Source organism: Chrysochloris asiatica, unplaced genomic scaffold (assembly GCF_000296735.1).
Source record: "Chrysochloris asiatica unplaced genomic scaffold, ChrAsi1.0 scaffold00043, whole genome shotgun sequence".
In the NCBI taxonomy this organism is placed as follows: Eukaryota; Metazoa; Chordata; class Mammalia; order Afrosoricida; family Chrysochloridae; genus Chrysochloris; species Chrysochloris asiatica.
The window spans coordinates 9,883,795-9,898,038 of NW_006408561.1; the positions used below are offsets into that span (position 1 = coordinate 9,883,795).

At 31.6% G+C, this 14,244-nt stretch overlaps 1 protein-coding gene across 1 annotated transcript in view; it reads right to left on the reverse strand.

The window, feature by feature from the left end:
- The window catches only part of SI (sucrase-isomaltase (alpha-glucosidase)), a 124,389-nt gene that overhangs the window by 58,965 nt on the left and 51,180 nt on the right, over window positions 1–14,244 (reverse strand). Inside the window, 6 exon segments of the mRNA XM_006861797.1 lie at window positions 1,875–2,081; window positions 5,144–5,299; window positions 7,794–7,964; window positions 8,724–8,773; window positions 12,191–12,279; window positions 14,066–14,190. Of these exon segments, the coding sequence (XP_006861859.1) occupies window positions 1,875–2,081; window positions 5,144–5,299; window positions 7,794–7,964; window positions 8,724–8,773; window positions 12,191–12,279; window positions 14,066–14,190 (798 nt within the window).

Sequence of the window (14,244 nt, forward strand, 5' to 3'; positions counted from 1 at the left end):
AAAGCTGGACAGTGAATAAGGAAGACCATAGAATAATTGATGCCTTTGAGTTCTGGTGTTGAAGGAGAATAATTAAAGTGCCATGGGCTGCCAAAAGAACCAATAGATCCATTTTGAAAGAAGCACAGCCAAAGTGCTCCTTGGAGTTCAGCCTGGCCAAACTTTGTCTCTCATACTTCGTACATAATGTCAGGAGGGACCAGTCACTGGAGAATGATATCATGTTTGGTAAGCTGGAGGGTCAGAGAAAAAGAGAAAGACCCCCAACAAGATGGATTGGCAAAGTGACAGCATTAATGGACTAAAGTGTGGCAACAATAGTGAGATTAGCCCAGGTTTGGGCAGTGTTTTGTTCTACTATACATAAAGTCTCTATGGGTCGGTACCGACTTGGCGACACCTAACAACAACAACGATATATTAGTGGGGTTTTTTTCTATTTTAATTTCTTGTGTTTAATATATGCCTATGATGTATTATCATTTTTCTTCATTTTATGAATGAAAATTTTTGTTTTATTTCTTTATTTCTCAAAAGAAAATGTTTTGTCAGCTATTTAACAATTATTTTGTTTTCTAACTGCTTAGTAGTTTTTGAATTGGAGGTATATTCAAATTTTATTAAGAAAATATATTGACATTTATCTATGGAATTCATGCCTTTATGTTTAAGGTTTAAAAGACTTTATTAGCTAAATGAAAAGTAAATATGTACCTGTTATATTTCTAAGTTCTTGTTTCATTTATTTTTTACATGCAACTCATTCTAAATTTCATGTCACCCTATGTTTTTGCACTGTAGGATTAGCATTGGACTGTGAACCACAAGACTGGTGGTTCAAACTCACCAGTTTCTCCTCAGAAACCCTAAACAGGGTCTCTATGAGTCAGAACTGACTCAATAGCACTTAACAACAACAATTCTTCTCACGGTGTCCTGGTATAGTGCTGTAGGATAAGCACTGAACCACAAGGTTGGTTTGATCCCCAAGGCCAGAAGTTCAAACTCACCAGCTGCTTCTCAGAAAGCATACATAGCGTCGCTATTAATCAGAATGAACTTGATGGCACGTAACAACAACACTTTTCCTACATGCATAATTAAATAATCTATTATTAATTTGCAAAGTTTGCTTTGTTTTACACGATGCTTACGAATATGTGCATTCATCCTTTTATGATACCCTAATATAATAAACTGTCAGAAAATTCTACGTACAGAATTGTTTCAGTTATGTAAATTATTGGTACTGCTTTGTAAAAGTTTTAACCATTGGCATATATATAGCCATTGGCATATAGCTATTGGCATATATTTAGCTTTCCAGTTATGCTTAAAGATTACATTGTAAGGTTTCAAAACAAATTCTTTTGAGATTTATATCAAAAATACTTTAAAGGCACAATCTGAGTAGAATGAATGAACTTTAAAAACTAACATTTAGTCTTTTTTGGTTGTTGTTCATTTTAATCAGATTATTAGCATATTTCCATTTCAGTGACTTTCTTATTATCTTTAAAACAAGAATTTAAATATTTTTAATCACTATATGGTTAATGATTCATCTTATTGAGCCCCTAATTATGTTGTCTGTTGTTAAGTGTCATGAAGAAAGTGTCTGACTCATAGCGACCCTGTATAAGGTTTTATAGGTATGGCTGTCATCAAATCAAATACTAAGCCTTAACATCTATGGAGGGGATTTCAAACTAGTTCATGGAAATATATCATTCTCTTTTAGTTCCATTTTACAGGCAATTTTGTAAGCCTTCTTGGATACTATAACTTCAAACACCTTATCTGTTAAAAAAAAAAAAAAAATGTCTCATCTCAAAAGATGAGTCAAGTATTGACACAGTTTACATGAATCATACCTTGAACTGCAGCATATCATTTTTGTGATATTTCACCTCCACACGAAGATTTGAGATAGGCACAGAAGGTAGCATTATTCGAGTATTAGTGGTATTCAGTTTGAGGTCAGCTGTTACACCCGTTGATGAGTAATGGATTGCATTGACCAAATAAGGGTTATATTGCCTAGGGAAATAACACTCCGGTGCTCCTGAGTTAGAAGATATCTAAAAAACAAAATACTTGTTCACTGTCAGATATATAAGAATCATAATACAAGGAAGCTTCAAAAGTTTGTGGAAAAAATCTATTATCTCTCAATTCCATTTCCCAAGAATTTTCTGAAGTCCTCTTGTATTTGACTCTAAAAGCAAATGAAGTAGACTTATTATTAGGCACAACTATAGGCTCCAACAACTATGGGCATCCAATGAGGATGGCAGAAGACAGGTAAGATTTTGCTTTGTTATACATATGGTTATTTGAGTTAGAGCGAACTCAGTGGTTCCTAACAGCATTAAGTATAACACTGGATGATAGCCAAATTTTATTGTTTGATTATTGATTATAAAATGGAATCATAGTGACAACACAATATATTTATTATGCAATCTGAGACATCTTATACTACATACTTATAAAATATATGTGTTTTGCCCACAGACCTTATCACCACATCTACTCACCTGCCTTCCTCTTCACCTCCTCTCACAAGATAAACACTGTGTTTCTATTTCTGCTGACCCATTTCATTTGCACCCCCATTCTTATGCCTTCTTGCCTAAAAATCATCTCTTCCACAATCCTCATTTCTTTCTCCTATCTTTAATGTTTCACTCATTATGAATGATCATTAACATCATAAAAAAAAATTTGGTATTTCCCCAAACTAAAAAGAAAAAGAAACTTTCACCTCACTTATTTTTCCAATGACTGCCCTATTTCTCTGCTTTCTTTACAGCAAACAAAATAATCCTCCATAACTCTATCTACAACCAATCCCTTGATTCACACTTTAACCAGGCTTTTACCCATACCAATGTTTCTTTTGTCAGGGTTCCAAGACCCTACATGCTGCCAAATTTGAATGTCAGTTTTCAGTTTACTGATAAATAAGCATAGTTTGCACTTAGATTATTTCTTTAAATGTCTTTGTCATTTGACTTCCAGGTCTAAAAATGCCTTTTTGTTTTCAACCTACTTACTTGTCATTCTTTCCTTGTACCTCCTCATTTACTTGACAATAACAGTTAGGATTATCTAGTGTTTCCCATTTGAACCTCTTCCCTTTTCTATTTTAGCTCATTTCCTTGATGATCCTAGCCCTTCATATGGCTTTAAAAACTACATGTATGCTGACTCCATATTGTATATCTTACCTGGGATATCAAATCCTGAATTTCTTTAACTTACATACAATTTACAGTTGGACAATTGTTGTTGGATTTCTACTGGTTCACAACCTTAACTTGCTCAAAACATAACACATCACCTCTATACCTTCTCCTCCCATGGTCTTCCCAATATCAGTTAATATCAACTCCTTCCTTTTACTTGCTCAAATAAACAAACAACTTGAAGCTGTTCTGTATTCATCTCTTTCTGCTATATTTCACATGCGATGAATAAACAAACCTATTGAAGTTATCATAAAAAATATGAACAAATGAAAATGACTTCTTCCTAGTTTACTATCATCACTCTAGCTAATTTGCATGCTATTTTACCTTGATTATTATAACAAGTTCTTACCAGTTCATCTGCTTTGGTCCTTTGACAGTCTGTCATCAACACAACAGTTATTATAATTCTATATACATATAACTAGTGATGGCTGATCAAAACTATTTATTAACATACTATATCAGAGTAAAAAATATAATCTTAAAAATGACCTAACTGATCTATATTATCAGTTTCAATATGTTTATAATATCATCTCTTGTTGGTCCCCTGACTCATTCTCTTTGACATTGGTCATCTCACTGCATGTGGAATGTGCTATGTACATTCTCATTTCAGGTTCGCTTTACGTTGATATTTCTTTGCTCTAGAATATTACTCCCTTTCTTTATTTCCTTTGGATCTTTTGATAAATATCACCTTCCCAAAGAAAGCTTCCATACCCAATCTTTAAAATTACATAATTGACATCTACTCCCTCCTTTTTCTTGATTTAGTTTTCTTCATAGTACTTTAATATAGCATATGGTTTTCCTATTCAACGTTTGTTTTTCCACAATGGAATACATGTTCCATCAGGGCCATAGGTATTTATTTGTTTACTTAGAAGACTGCCTAAAGCATAATTGTTGCTGCTAAGTGTTGTCAAGTCAATTCTGACCCAAAGAGGCCCTATATAGTGTTTCTGAGGATCTGCTGGTGGGTTTGAACCATAAATCTTACAGTGAGTAGTCCAGTACTTATCCTACAGTGCCACACCAGGACCAAGATCATACTATTGTTGTTTTTAAGTGCAGTGGCCTAGGTTTTGGCTCATAGGAACCCTGTCTAGGATTTCTAAGGAGTGGCTGATTGTTTTGAACTGCTGATCTTATGGTTAGCCTTCCAGTGATTATACTAGAGAGCTGCCCCAGTATTCTCAGATCATAGTGTTGTTGTTGTTGTTGTTGTTAAGTTCCATTGAGTCAGTGGACGCACAGCAACCCTGTATAGGATTTCCAAAGAGTGGCTGGTGGATTTGAACTGCCAACCTTGTGGTTCACAGTCAGTGCAGATCTTACAGTGCCACATATTGGTTAAATGAATTAATAAAAAGTAGTGTAGTCTGAGGAAATATAAATATGCTTATACCAATACCACGTTCACTGCCATCCAGAGCTATTACTCTGTTTGAAGGATGGGCAAAATCACCACCTAGGGGAACGGATGTCACCCATTACTCAATTTCAGAAGTTTTAATTCCTTGATATAATGCTTTTGAAAGAGGCTACCTACTGAGAAAATACCTTATCTAGTTTAGATCATCAGGCATAGCTAACATTTAACAAATGCAGCAGATGGAGTATTACTTTATTCAAATGAAAGCACACTTTTCAAAGTGTGCCTGGGAAGCTACTTACTCATATAGCATGACATTTATTAAGCTATATCTTTGAATTAATAATTGAGATCAAATAAACTATCAGAGGTGCTAATTTCAAATTGTAAATGTTTCACAAATTGAATGTGCTTGATATGCTGTCTAATTAAAATTATAATATGCAAAATTTACATTCAGATGTTTATGTGAAAGTCTTATCAGAGGCATATTTAAAATTCTTATTACCTTTTCCCATAAACAGCCACGTTGTTTGCACTTTTCTTCAGTTACAGTCTCTGCATCCAGAAAACAAGCAAACTTCTCATTTTCAGAGAAAACTTGAGTCCATTGAACTTTAAAACTTTTTCCAAGATTTAACATGAGATTTTGAATTAGGAGAACCTTGAAAACAAAGTCATCATTAGACTATCTCTGCCCATTGAACAGTTTTAAAATATTTAACATTCTGTGAAATGCAGCAGCTATAGCCTTTCTCAAATCAAATAATTAATAGGTATATTCAAGTAAAATATTTTAAAAACTGAATGAAATGGGAAAAAAAGAAGAAACAAAAATGTTAATAAAATGCTAAAAGCTCAAGACTGAGAAGTATAGTAGAATTCTGAGGAAAGTATTATTTTTGCATTCAGACCTGAGTTCAATTCATCATTGTGTGATTCAATGCTCTGTGTCTTTGGGCACATTTTGTACGCTATATTATTTTCAATCCTCTTCTCTTTAAATGGGGCAAACTACTTCTACAGATAGAGGTTGCTATGCATAATGAATAAGATATGAAATTTAAAACACCTATCATAATGCTTTAAATACACTATGCATTAAATATATATTAATTCCGTCAAAGTATATACCGAGAACATAAAATGACCAAGTTTGTTTAATATGGAAACTCTTAAAGTTGGAGGAGGGTAATATCTTAGCTTCCTTCTTTCCTTCATATTATCCACTGCATAATATATTTGATGGTTAAATTGGTTTGGAGGAAAAATAATATGGCATGCAAAAATGGAAAAAATCAGAGGATAATTATGGATATATATTCTAAAATAAAATAATATTTATAATTGGTACATTGCAATGTTATGTTTGACTATTGCTTATAAACCTAGAGAATAACATGGTCAAGGTTTAATCCCAGACTTTCCCCTGGATAGTATATTTTTGGATATTCTACAACTTTACTTCTAAGAACATTCATATAAAGATCAGCCTAACAACAACAAAGCACAACAGAAATAGGAAGCTATATCTACTAGTGTCTGTGTATATATTTATTTCTGTTGTTAAGTGCCATCTAGTCAACTCAGACTCATAGTAACCCTGTGTAGGGTTTCCAAAAAGTGACTACTGGGTTGGTCCTTACTCCACAGCACTACACCAGGACCTATATATGCATGCATATAAACAGTCACAAATTGAGCTTGCACATATACCCACAAATTTTTTGTCATCCCCTCTTCATCATTGTTAGACTCATAAAGTTCTTAAAGCCTGGTTTATTTCATGTACATTGATTTCTTCTAACAGTATATATACTAGATAAAAAATATATCGTAGTGGTGGTGGTTGGGTGCCATTGGGTCAATTCCAACTCATAATGACCCTGTACAGGGATTCCAAGGCTGTAAATCTTTGTTGTTAAGTGCCAATGAGTCAGTTCCAACTCATCGAAGCCCTGTATATGGTTTTTGAAGAGCATCTGGTGAGAAACTGTGAAACTCCAAATGCTGACCTTGCAGTCAGTAGCCCAACATGTAATCTACTATGCTACTGAGACTCCTCAAAAATACATATATTCCTGAAATTTGCTAAGTGAAAGGGATTAGGATTGGGACAGATTGAGGAAAAATACTATAAGGTACAACTCTATAGATCAAATAATTTTAAATTTAGATAAACACTGGACTGCTAACCTTAAGGTAGGCAGTTCAAACCTACCACTTCTTGGAAGCCATAAACAGGATCATTATGAGTCAGAACTGACTCAATAGCACTTAACAACAATAATGATATGTTTAAATTTAGTTTTATACAAATGGTAGAAAAGTAAATGCTAATAAAAATACCCTACTTTTCTAAGTTGTTATTTGAAATACATTTTTCACATTAAGTAAAACAACACTGAATTAAATATTACATTTATAGATGAGGGACTAAAGATCAATTTAATGCATTTAAACATACAGGTACAAGGACTAGGATTAGAGCATATTTTTGAGACTCCTTTTCTTATTCTACTAGATGTTTTAAAAGAGATTAGCTATGGAAGGCATTTTTTCTGGAAAGGAAGCTTGAAAGCAAAACCATGAAATCAGAAAAGAGCTGGACAATGAGAGTTGGGGAGCATGGAGAATGATCAAATAAGTTAATTTAAGTAATGTTTTAAAATCTTAAATGAGATGATAAAATATTTGAAATCTATATTCCATGTAACAGGTAAGTAAATCAGAATTCCAAATGGAAGAACGGGTTGGAACTAGGAAGCCAACTATAAGTGATTTCTAAAATAAAATGAAATACAGAGTGAGCAGTGGCAAGGATAAACCTTAATGCTGATGTTGTTGTTCTTGTTAAGTGTTGTCAAGAAAGTTCTAACTCATAGTGAACCTGTATAGGATTTTTTAGGAGTGGCTACTAAGTTTGAACCACCAACCTTGTGTTTAGGAGTCCAATGCTTATTGTACAGTTCCACACCAGAATTCCTTAATACTGATATCTAATTATAAATTGAAATAACTTAAACTGGAATATTGGCTATAAAGTGGTTAGAAAGACTAGATGCATGTGAAAAAATATCACAAAGTACCTGAGTAGTTATATAACATTAAATGTGAGAATATACGCTGGTTACAATATTTTAAAACATTTAATTTACCTGGTTGGAAGCATCATAAGTAAAATTTGGATGAGAAGTCAGTGCTTGATCAATTTCTGCCACACTAACTTGTGTAACAGAATCTGTCAACCCAAGGATTTTTATAGTCTCAAATGCTAAAGTGGTTCCTTCCTGGTATGTTGAATGATTGCATACAATATCCAAATTGTTCTGCAAAAAAAAAATCATATGTTAAGTAGAATGTCTTTGTACATGAACCTGAAATAATGATAGAAATATAAAAGAGGAAGAATATCAATCACTCACCCTGTCAGTATCATAAGCTTTTCTAAGTAGCACCTACTAAACTGTCCCTTGGCAATTCTTTTATAGCTTTGCAGGGTTTTTTTTGTTGTTTTTTTTTAAGTATACTTGCATAAAATATTTTTCCAGAATTAATGTAAATGATTCATGTGCAATGCATATAAATACCTTCCTATTCTGACATAAATATTGATCAAGAATAATTTAGCTTTGGTCAAAATGAGTAAATGAAAAAAACTAACATCTTAAAAAATTGTTATTGTTTAAAACATTTGGTCTTATGTATTATTTTTCCATAATCACCCCAAACCTACACTAGTTATTTCAGTGACTGATACATTAAAATGGCTTTAAACATAATGAAATTATTTTTATAGGGTATGTTGCTTTAAATAAGCATAGGGCTTAAAATGTCTAGATACTTCTGTACATTAATGACATGATCACAAACTCAGCTATTATATTTCAATATTAAATGTTATGGTCATATTTTACTTACTGTTTAATCATTTAAATTTATTGATTTAATGAGGTAATTTATTTCACTATTTTTCTTCAAAATATGGAAGTATAAGCAAACACCTTTCTTTAAAAATCCATTATCAAAGGGTTACCTAGATATCACCAAAGTATATAGTGAACTATTTGATCAAGGAGAATGCTTACATTAGAAGCTGAAAACGTATACAATATATAGTTGTCCTTTTGTATGGTATCTGAAACAGAAAAATAAAGTTATCAGATTGAAATCACATTTATTTAGATCCTGGGTTTTTGTTTTATTTTGTAACAAGTTTATAATGTCCAAGAAATTTTTTAAAACTTCATATTGTTTGTTAATAAAACACAATAGTTATATTTTCCTTTCAAACTAACTTTTTAAATTGTCTTTAAACAAAGTCAATCTTGGTATTTTTATTTTTCTGTAAATATATATAATGAATACATATTTACTAACTTGCATTTTTCAAAGTCTGTTAAACTGAAAATCCAGAGAAACCGTTCAGTAAAATATTAGTAGTGAAATAGAAAAATGGATATTTATTATTCTGAATGGTATTTTCTCCCTACTAAATCACATAACCATAACCCATCCTAGAAGACTGGGCCATAACAATTTTATTTTGCACATATTTTAATTTATGTTATTTGAGGGAAAACAATCTAAAGACATGATAAATATTGAACTTAATTTTTGAGCAAGGAAATGAAAAAGGCAAAGATTTTTACACAACACATATAACACTTTTAATCAATATCTTTTTTAAAGAGAATATTGTAGCTCTTGTTACGTGCTGTCGAGTCCATTATGACTGTTAGTGAGTCTGTTAGAGTTTCTGAGGAGGGACAGTTAGCAGTTCAGTGCTTCTCCTACAGTGCCACACCAGGATACACAAGATTCAGACTAAATTAATTTGGAAATAACAGAATAAAAAATATCTAGTGGAATCCTGGGATTTATATAACACTAACAATTTTAATTTTCTAAAATATAATACTATGAAAATAAAATTAGAATATAAATCTTGTTTCATTGTATACTTATAAATCCATTGCTCAGAAAAGTTACATTTCCTTTAACTTTCTGAAAGGGCACACTACATAGATTTCATATTAGATACTTTCTATGTATTCTTAACCATATGCATATATAAAAATAAATTATCAATATAAATGCTTAGAGGTAAAAAGAAAGGGATACTTTAGGGAATATCTATATAATTAGAAATAAAAACTGATCTTAAAATTTAGTATCTCATGCAACCAGTATATAATTTTTTCAACAATATGCTTGGATTAATAACTACAAAGAATTTAGGATATGCTGGAATGCACTTTCAGGCAAATTCTCTGTTGCAAATGCTTAAGGCCTCTTTTCAAGGGAGAGCCAACTCTAGTGTCCTGCAGCCTTATGATATTTGAGGAGGAGCTGTTGTGAAACTGAGTGACAAAGGTAGGAAATTGTGTGTATGTATCTATGTGTGTGTGCACATGTGCAAGTGCATAGATCATGATGGAATTGAGTAAAATGGAAAACCATTAGCGACTTGAGTAAAGATGGGATGATTTAAATCACTCTTTACAAGAACCATTTTGGTTGCTACGTTGCAAATAGAATGAAAAGAGGATTGCCAATAACTATAGACTTACAGAACAGTTAAGGATTTATTACAATAATTTCAAAGAAAGATTGTAATGATAGTGATGGTGCTGATGGGAAAATCCACATCACTGTAGAACTTAGAGAAATTTTTAGGTTTTGACGAAGAGTCAATCTGAATGTTTTTGGCATCTGTAAATATGAAGTCACCATCAATATAAGTGGAAGACGTATGGGTAGAGCAGAGATAGGGTGATGATATTGTGAGTTATATTTTGGTACATTATATTATAGAGATTAATTAGACATACAAATGAAGATGTACATAGACCCTGGTCTGGTCTAGAGATAGAAGTCTGAGAATCAGGTAATTGGCATGAAAGATTACTCATTAAGAGAGCTTTTACAAGTGGAGGAGAAATGAGAACCAAAGACATTTTAGAGCAATGATTGTGAATTAAAAAAAAAAAAATCAAATCAATTGCTATGGAGTCAATTCTCAGTCATACTGACCCTAAAGGCCACAGCAACTGCCCCATAGGTTTTCTAAACAGTAAATCATTCACTAGGGAAGCAAGTTGCCACATCTTTCATCTTTCTCTTGTAGAGCAACTCGTGGATTTGAAACTCAGATCTTCTGGTTAATAGCCAAGTGCTTAATCACTGTACCACCAGGGCTCCTGATAGATGGTGGTGGTGATTATATGCTGTGGAGTCGGATCTGACTCATAGTGACCCTGTACAGGGTTTCTGAGGCTGTAAATCTTTTCAGGAGCAGAAAGCTTCAGATTTCTCCCAGGAATGGATGGTAGTTTCAAACTACTGACCTTGAGGTTAGCAGCCCTACTCATAACCACCATGCTACCAGAGCTCCAAATAGACAAGATTTTTTTTTTTTTTAAGGAAAAGTATTTTTCATAGATTCCAGATTTTTCAATTATAGGAGAGCATACCAAAGAGAAACAACCTCAGAAACTTGGTTATTGAAGACACATTTTAATGCATAAAGTAAATACATTTAGTATTTACTTATTTATTTTATGCTAAACCATATATTTATATGGTTTAGAAACTAAATCATATATTTTATATACACACATACAATACTAAACTTTTAATTGTTTTATTTGATATATACATCTAATTGAACAATATATTTTTTAGACAAATAATAGTTTAAACATACTTACAAATTCTTTATTAAAAGAAATGGATCAAAGTTTTATAAAATTTATGGGGGAGCCTATAAATAGATTAAAGCTATCCAGATTAATTTATGATGCCATAATTAGGTATTTTCATAAAATGACTTTTTATTTTTTTCACTTTGTGTAATGAACTTTCAAGTTAGGGATTCAGGAAATAAAGCTAAAGATACTGATACTTAATGGAAATAAAATTTAAGCCATTTACAAGATAACATTCTTATCTCAAATGATTTGACATTCATTAACTGGAGCTTTAAATGTGGATTCATTTTCTTTACAGATAAAAAAAAAAGGAAATTTAGTTGTAACCACTACAGTCATTAAAAATAACTGAAAACATGATGGGATTTGTACATCCAGGAACATACTATTTCAATTGAAGAAGAAGAATATAATAGATAAAGCTATCTTGACAAAAACTTTTATAACAAACTAATATAGCGTAGTGGTTACGAATTGGGCTGCGAACCGCAAGGTCGGCTATTCAAAACTACCAGCTGTCCCAGTGGGAGAAAGATGAGACTTTCTGATCTCATCTAAATAAAGATTTACTGCCTCAGAAACCCTGTACAAGGTCGCTATGAGTCGGAACCTACTCCGCGGCACATAACCACCACCACCATACAAAATTAGATATTGCAATAAAATATATGTAAATAGCAATGGAAATTTTATAAGATAATAAAAAATAAAAAATAGCTGGTTAAGAATTAAAAACTAAAACTTGTGAGAGTTTAAGAATAGTTGCAACTTTATACAATAAATGAAAGCAAGATTTCACATCATCATAATAAACATTCAAAACATGCCACTTTGAGACCTACCTATAGTTTCTCCATCATCCCAGAAAAAGTCTCCTTTTGCTTGATTGTTTTCATCTAAGGCAACTATCAGTCCTAAGGGGTTCTTACGGCTGTTAAGTAAAATTGGGTGCATATGTGATTAAAAACAAGTTTAAAATAGTGAAGTATCCAATAAATAGACCCATTTCAACCAAATGGTTGTGTAGAATCTCAGCATTTACATAAAAACATTGACATGAATTAAATTAATGTGCATTACTTACTAATACTTTTCATAGAGAAAAATTATTTATATAGTGAGAATATGAAGAAATATAAGTGCACTGAATTTCATTGAGCTTGAGACTACTGAAAAAATTGGAGCAGTATGATAATATTTCAATTAAAACAAGAAAAATCCCTACATGCATTTTATCAATGCACAATCACATCACCAATTATCACATATAAATTAACCCTCAATTTTTGTATATCAAGTCTATATGTTTTTTAAATACTTATATAAAAAAAAACAAAATAAAAATTTTAATGAGAATATTTCTAACAGTATCATAAATGAAGCTAATTTTGTTGTTGTTGTTAGGTGCCATCGAGTTGGTACCGACCCATAGTGACCTTATGCACTATGAAGCTATAGTACCAGAAAAAAACCCAAAATCATATGATTTAAAAAATATTTTTCTTAATTCTGTGTTAACATAGGTTTTTAATCCTAAAATAGTATATGTGAGATTATACAGTCTGCTCAAATACTCAACATATTACATAATCATTAAGGTGTGAACTTAGCAAGTATAAGTTTTTCATGTTCAATACAGTTATAAAGTGGAATCAATTTTTTAAGAATATAGTCATGAAATACTTTATGAAAATAATCAACTCTAGGATAGCTAAAGAATTTACTAACATTTATTTATTGACTCATTCATTGTCTCATAGACAAATATTTCTAAAAAATTGGGGATTTACAAAAGATCAGACATTAATATATTTTAGAAATACAGCAGTGAAAACTTGAATCCCTGTCTAGATAGAACTTATAATATAGAGGACCACATACAAGAAATGTATTTTCTGTTATTCTTAAAGACATGCAAAAATGCATAAAGATAACAGATAAGAAAGTGACTACCAATTGGGCTGTTTCAGATTATGGAAAAACATATAAATTCAGTAAAACACTTTTGGTGCCTTTCTCCTAGAATGAATGTTGCTTGATGACGTATTGAATATTCAAGTTTTGTTTCTTTCTAAATTTTTTGAGTTTTAGTGTTTCTGAAAAACTTTTGTTTCTCTCCTGGTCCTTTCCTAAATAGAAATATTCATTTTATTTATTAACTTAGAAGTAAGATATTTTTACAGAAATAATTTTTGAGATCATCTATTAAAACCAAAACATGTAGAAACTGGCACATAGATTTATGCATTATTTAACATTTTAATATTTCATAATTTTATAAAGAACCGGAGATTATTTTTAATTTTACATATTTTATAGATTATATTGGAGTTTTGTGTAACTTTGTGGGAAAAACATTAAAATGCTAACCAGAAGATCAACAGAAGTCCTCAGAATCCCTATATAGGGTCACTATGAGTCGGAATTGACTCACCTCACCGGCAGTTAAAAACAACAACAATAGATTGTATTCTAAAACTTTGATACTGGAAAAAAATTTCTACTCTAATTAAATTCACTTTTAAATCAAGAAATGTGTAACAACATATAAAATTTGGTGTTATAATTCTGATGATTATAATTAAGGATTTCTCCCACATGTCAAATATATTCTGGTGAAAAACTAAATATTAGATAATCTATAATTATTAATAAAAATATAAAGTACAAATTTTTAAATTATGTTTCAGATTTAAATCGATAGTTTTGCATTTTACCTGGCAGTTGTAGTCACATTAGGTTGTTGAATGGGAAGAATATAACCACCTCTAATATGTAAGCCTATTTTGTCTGCTGGAAGATTGATAGTAACACGCTGTTTTCTCCATGGTCTTTTGACACCCTGATTTTGGAAAATAATAGTATTGTTAATGATTAAGGAAGATTTCAAATTACA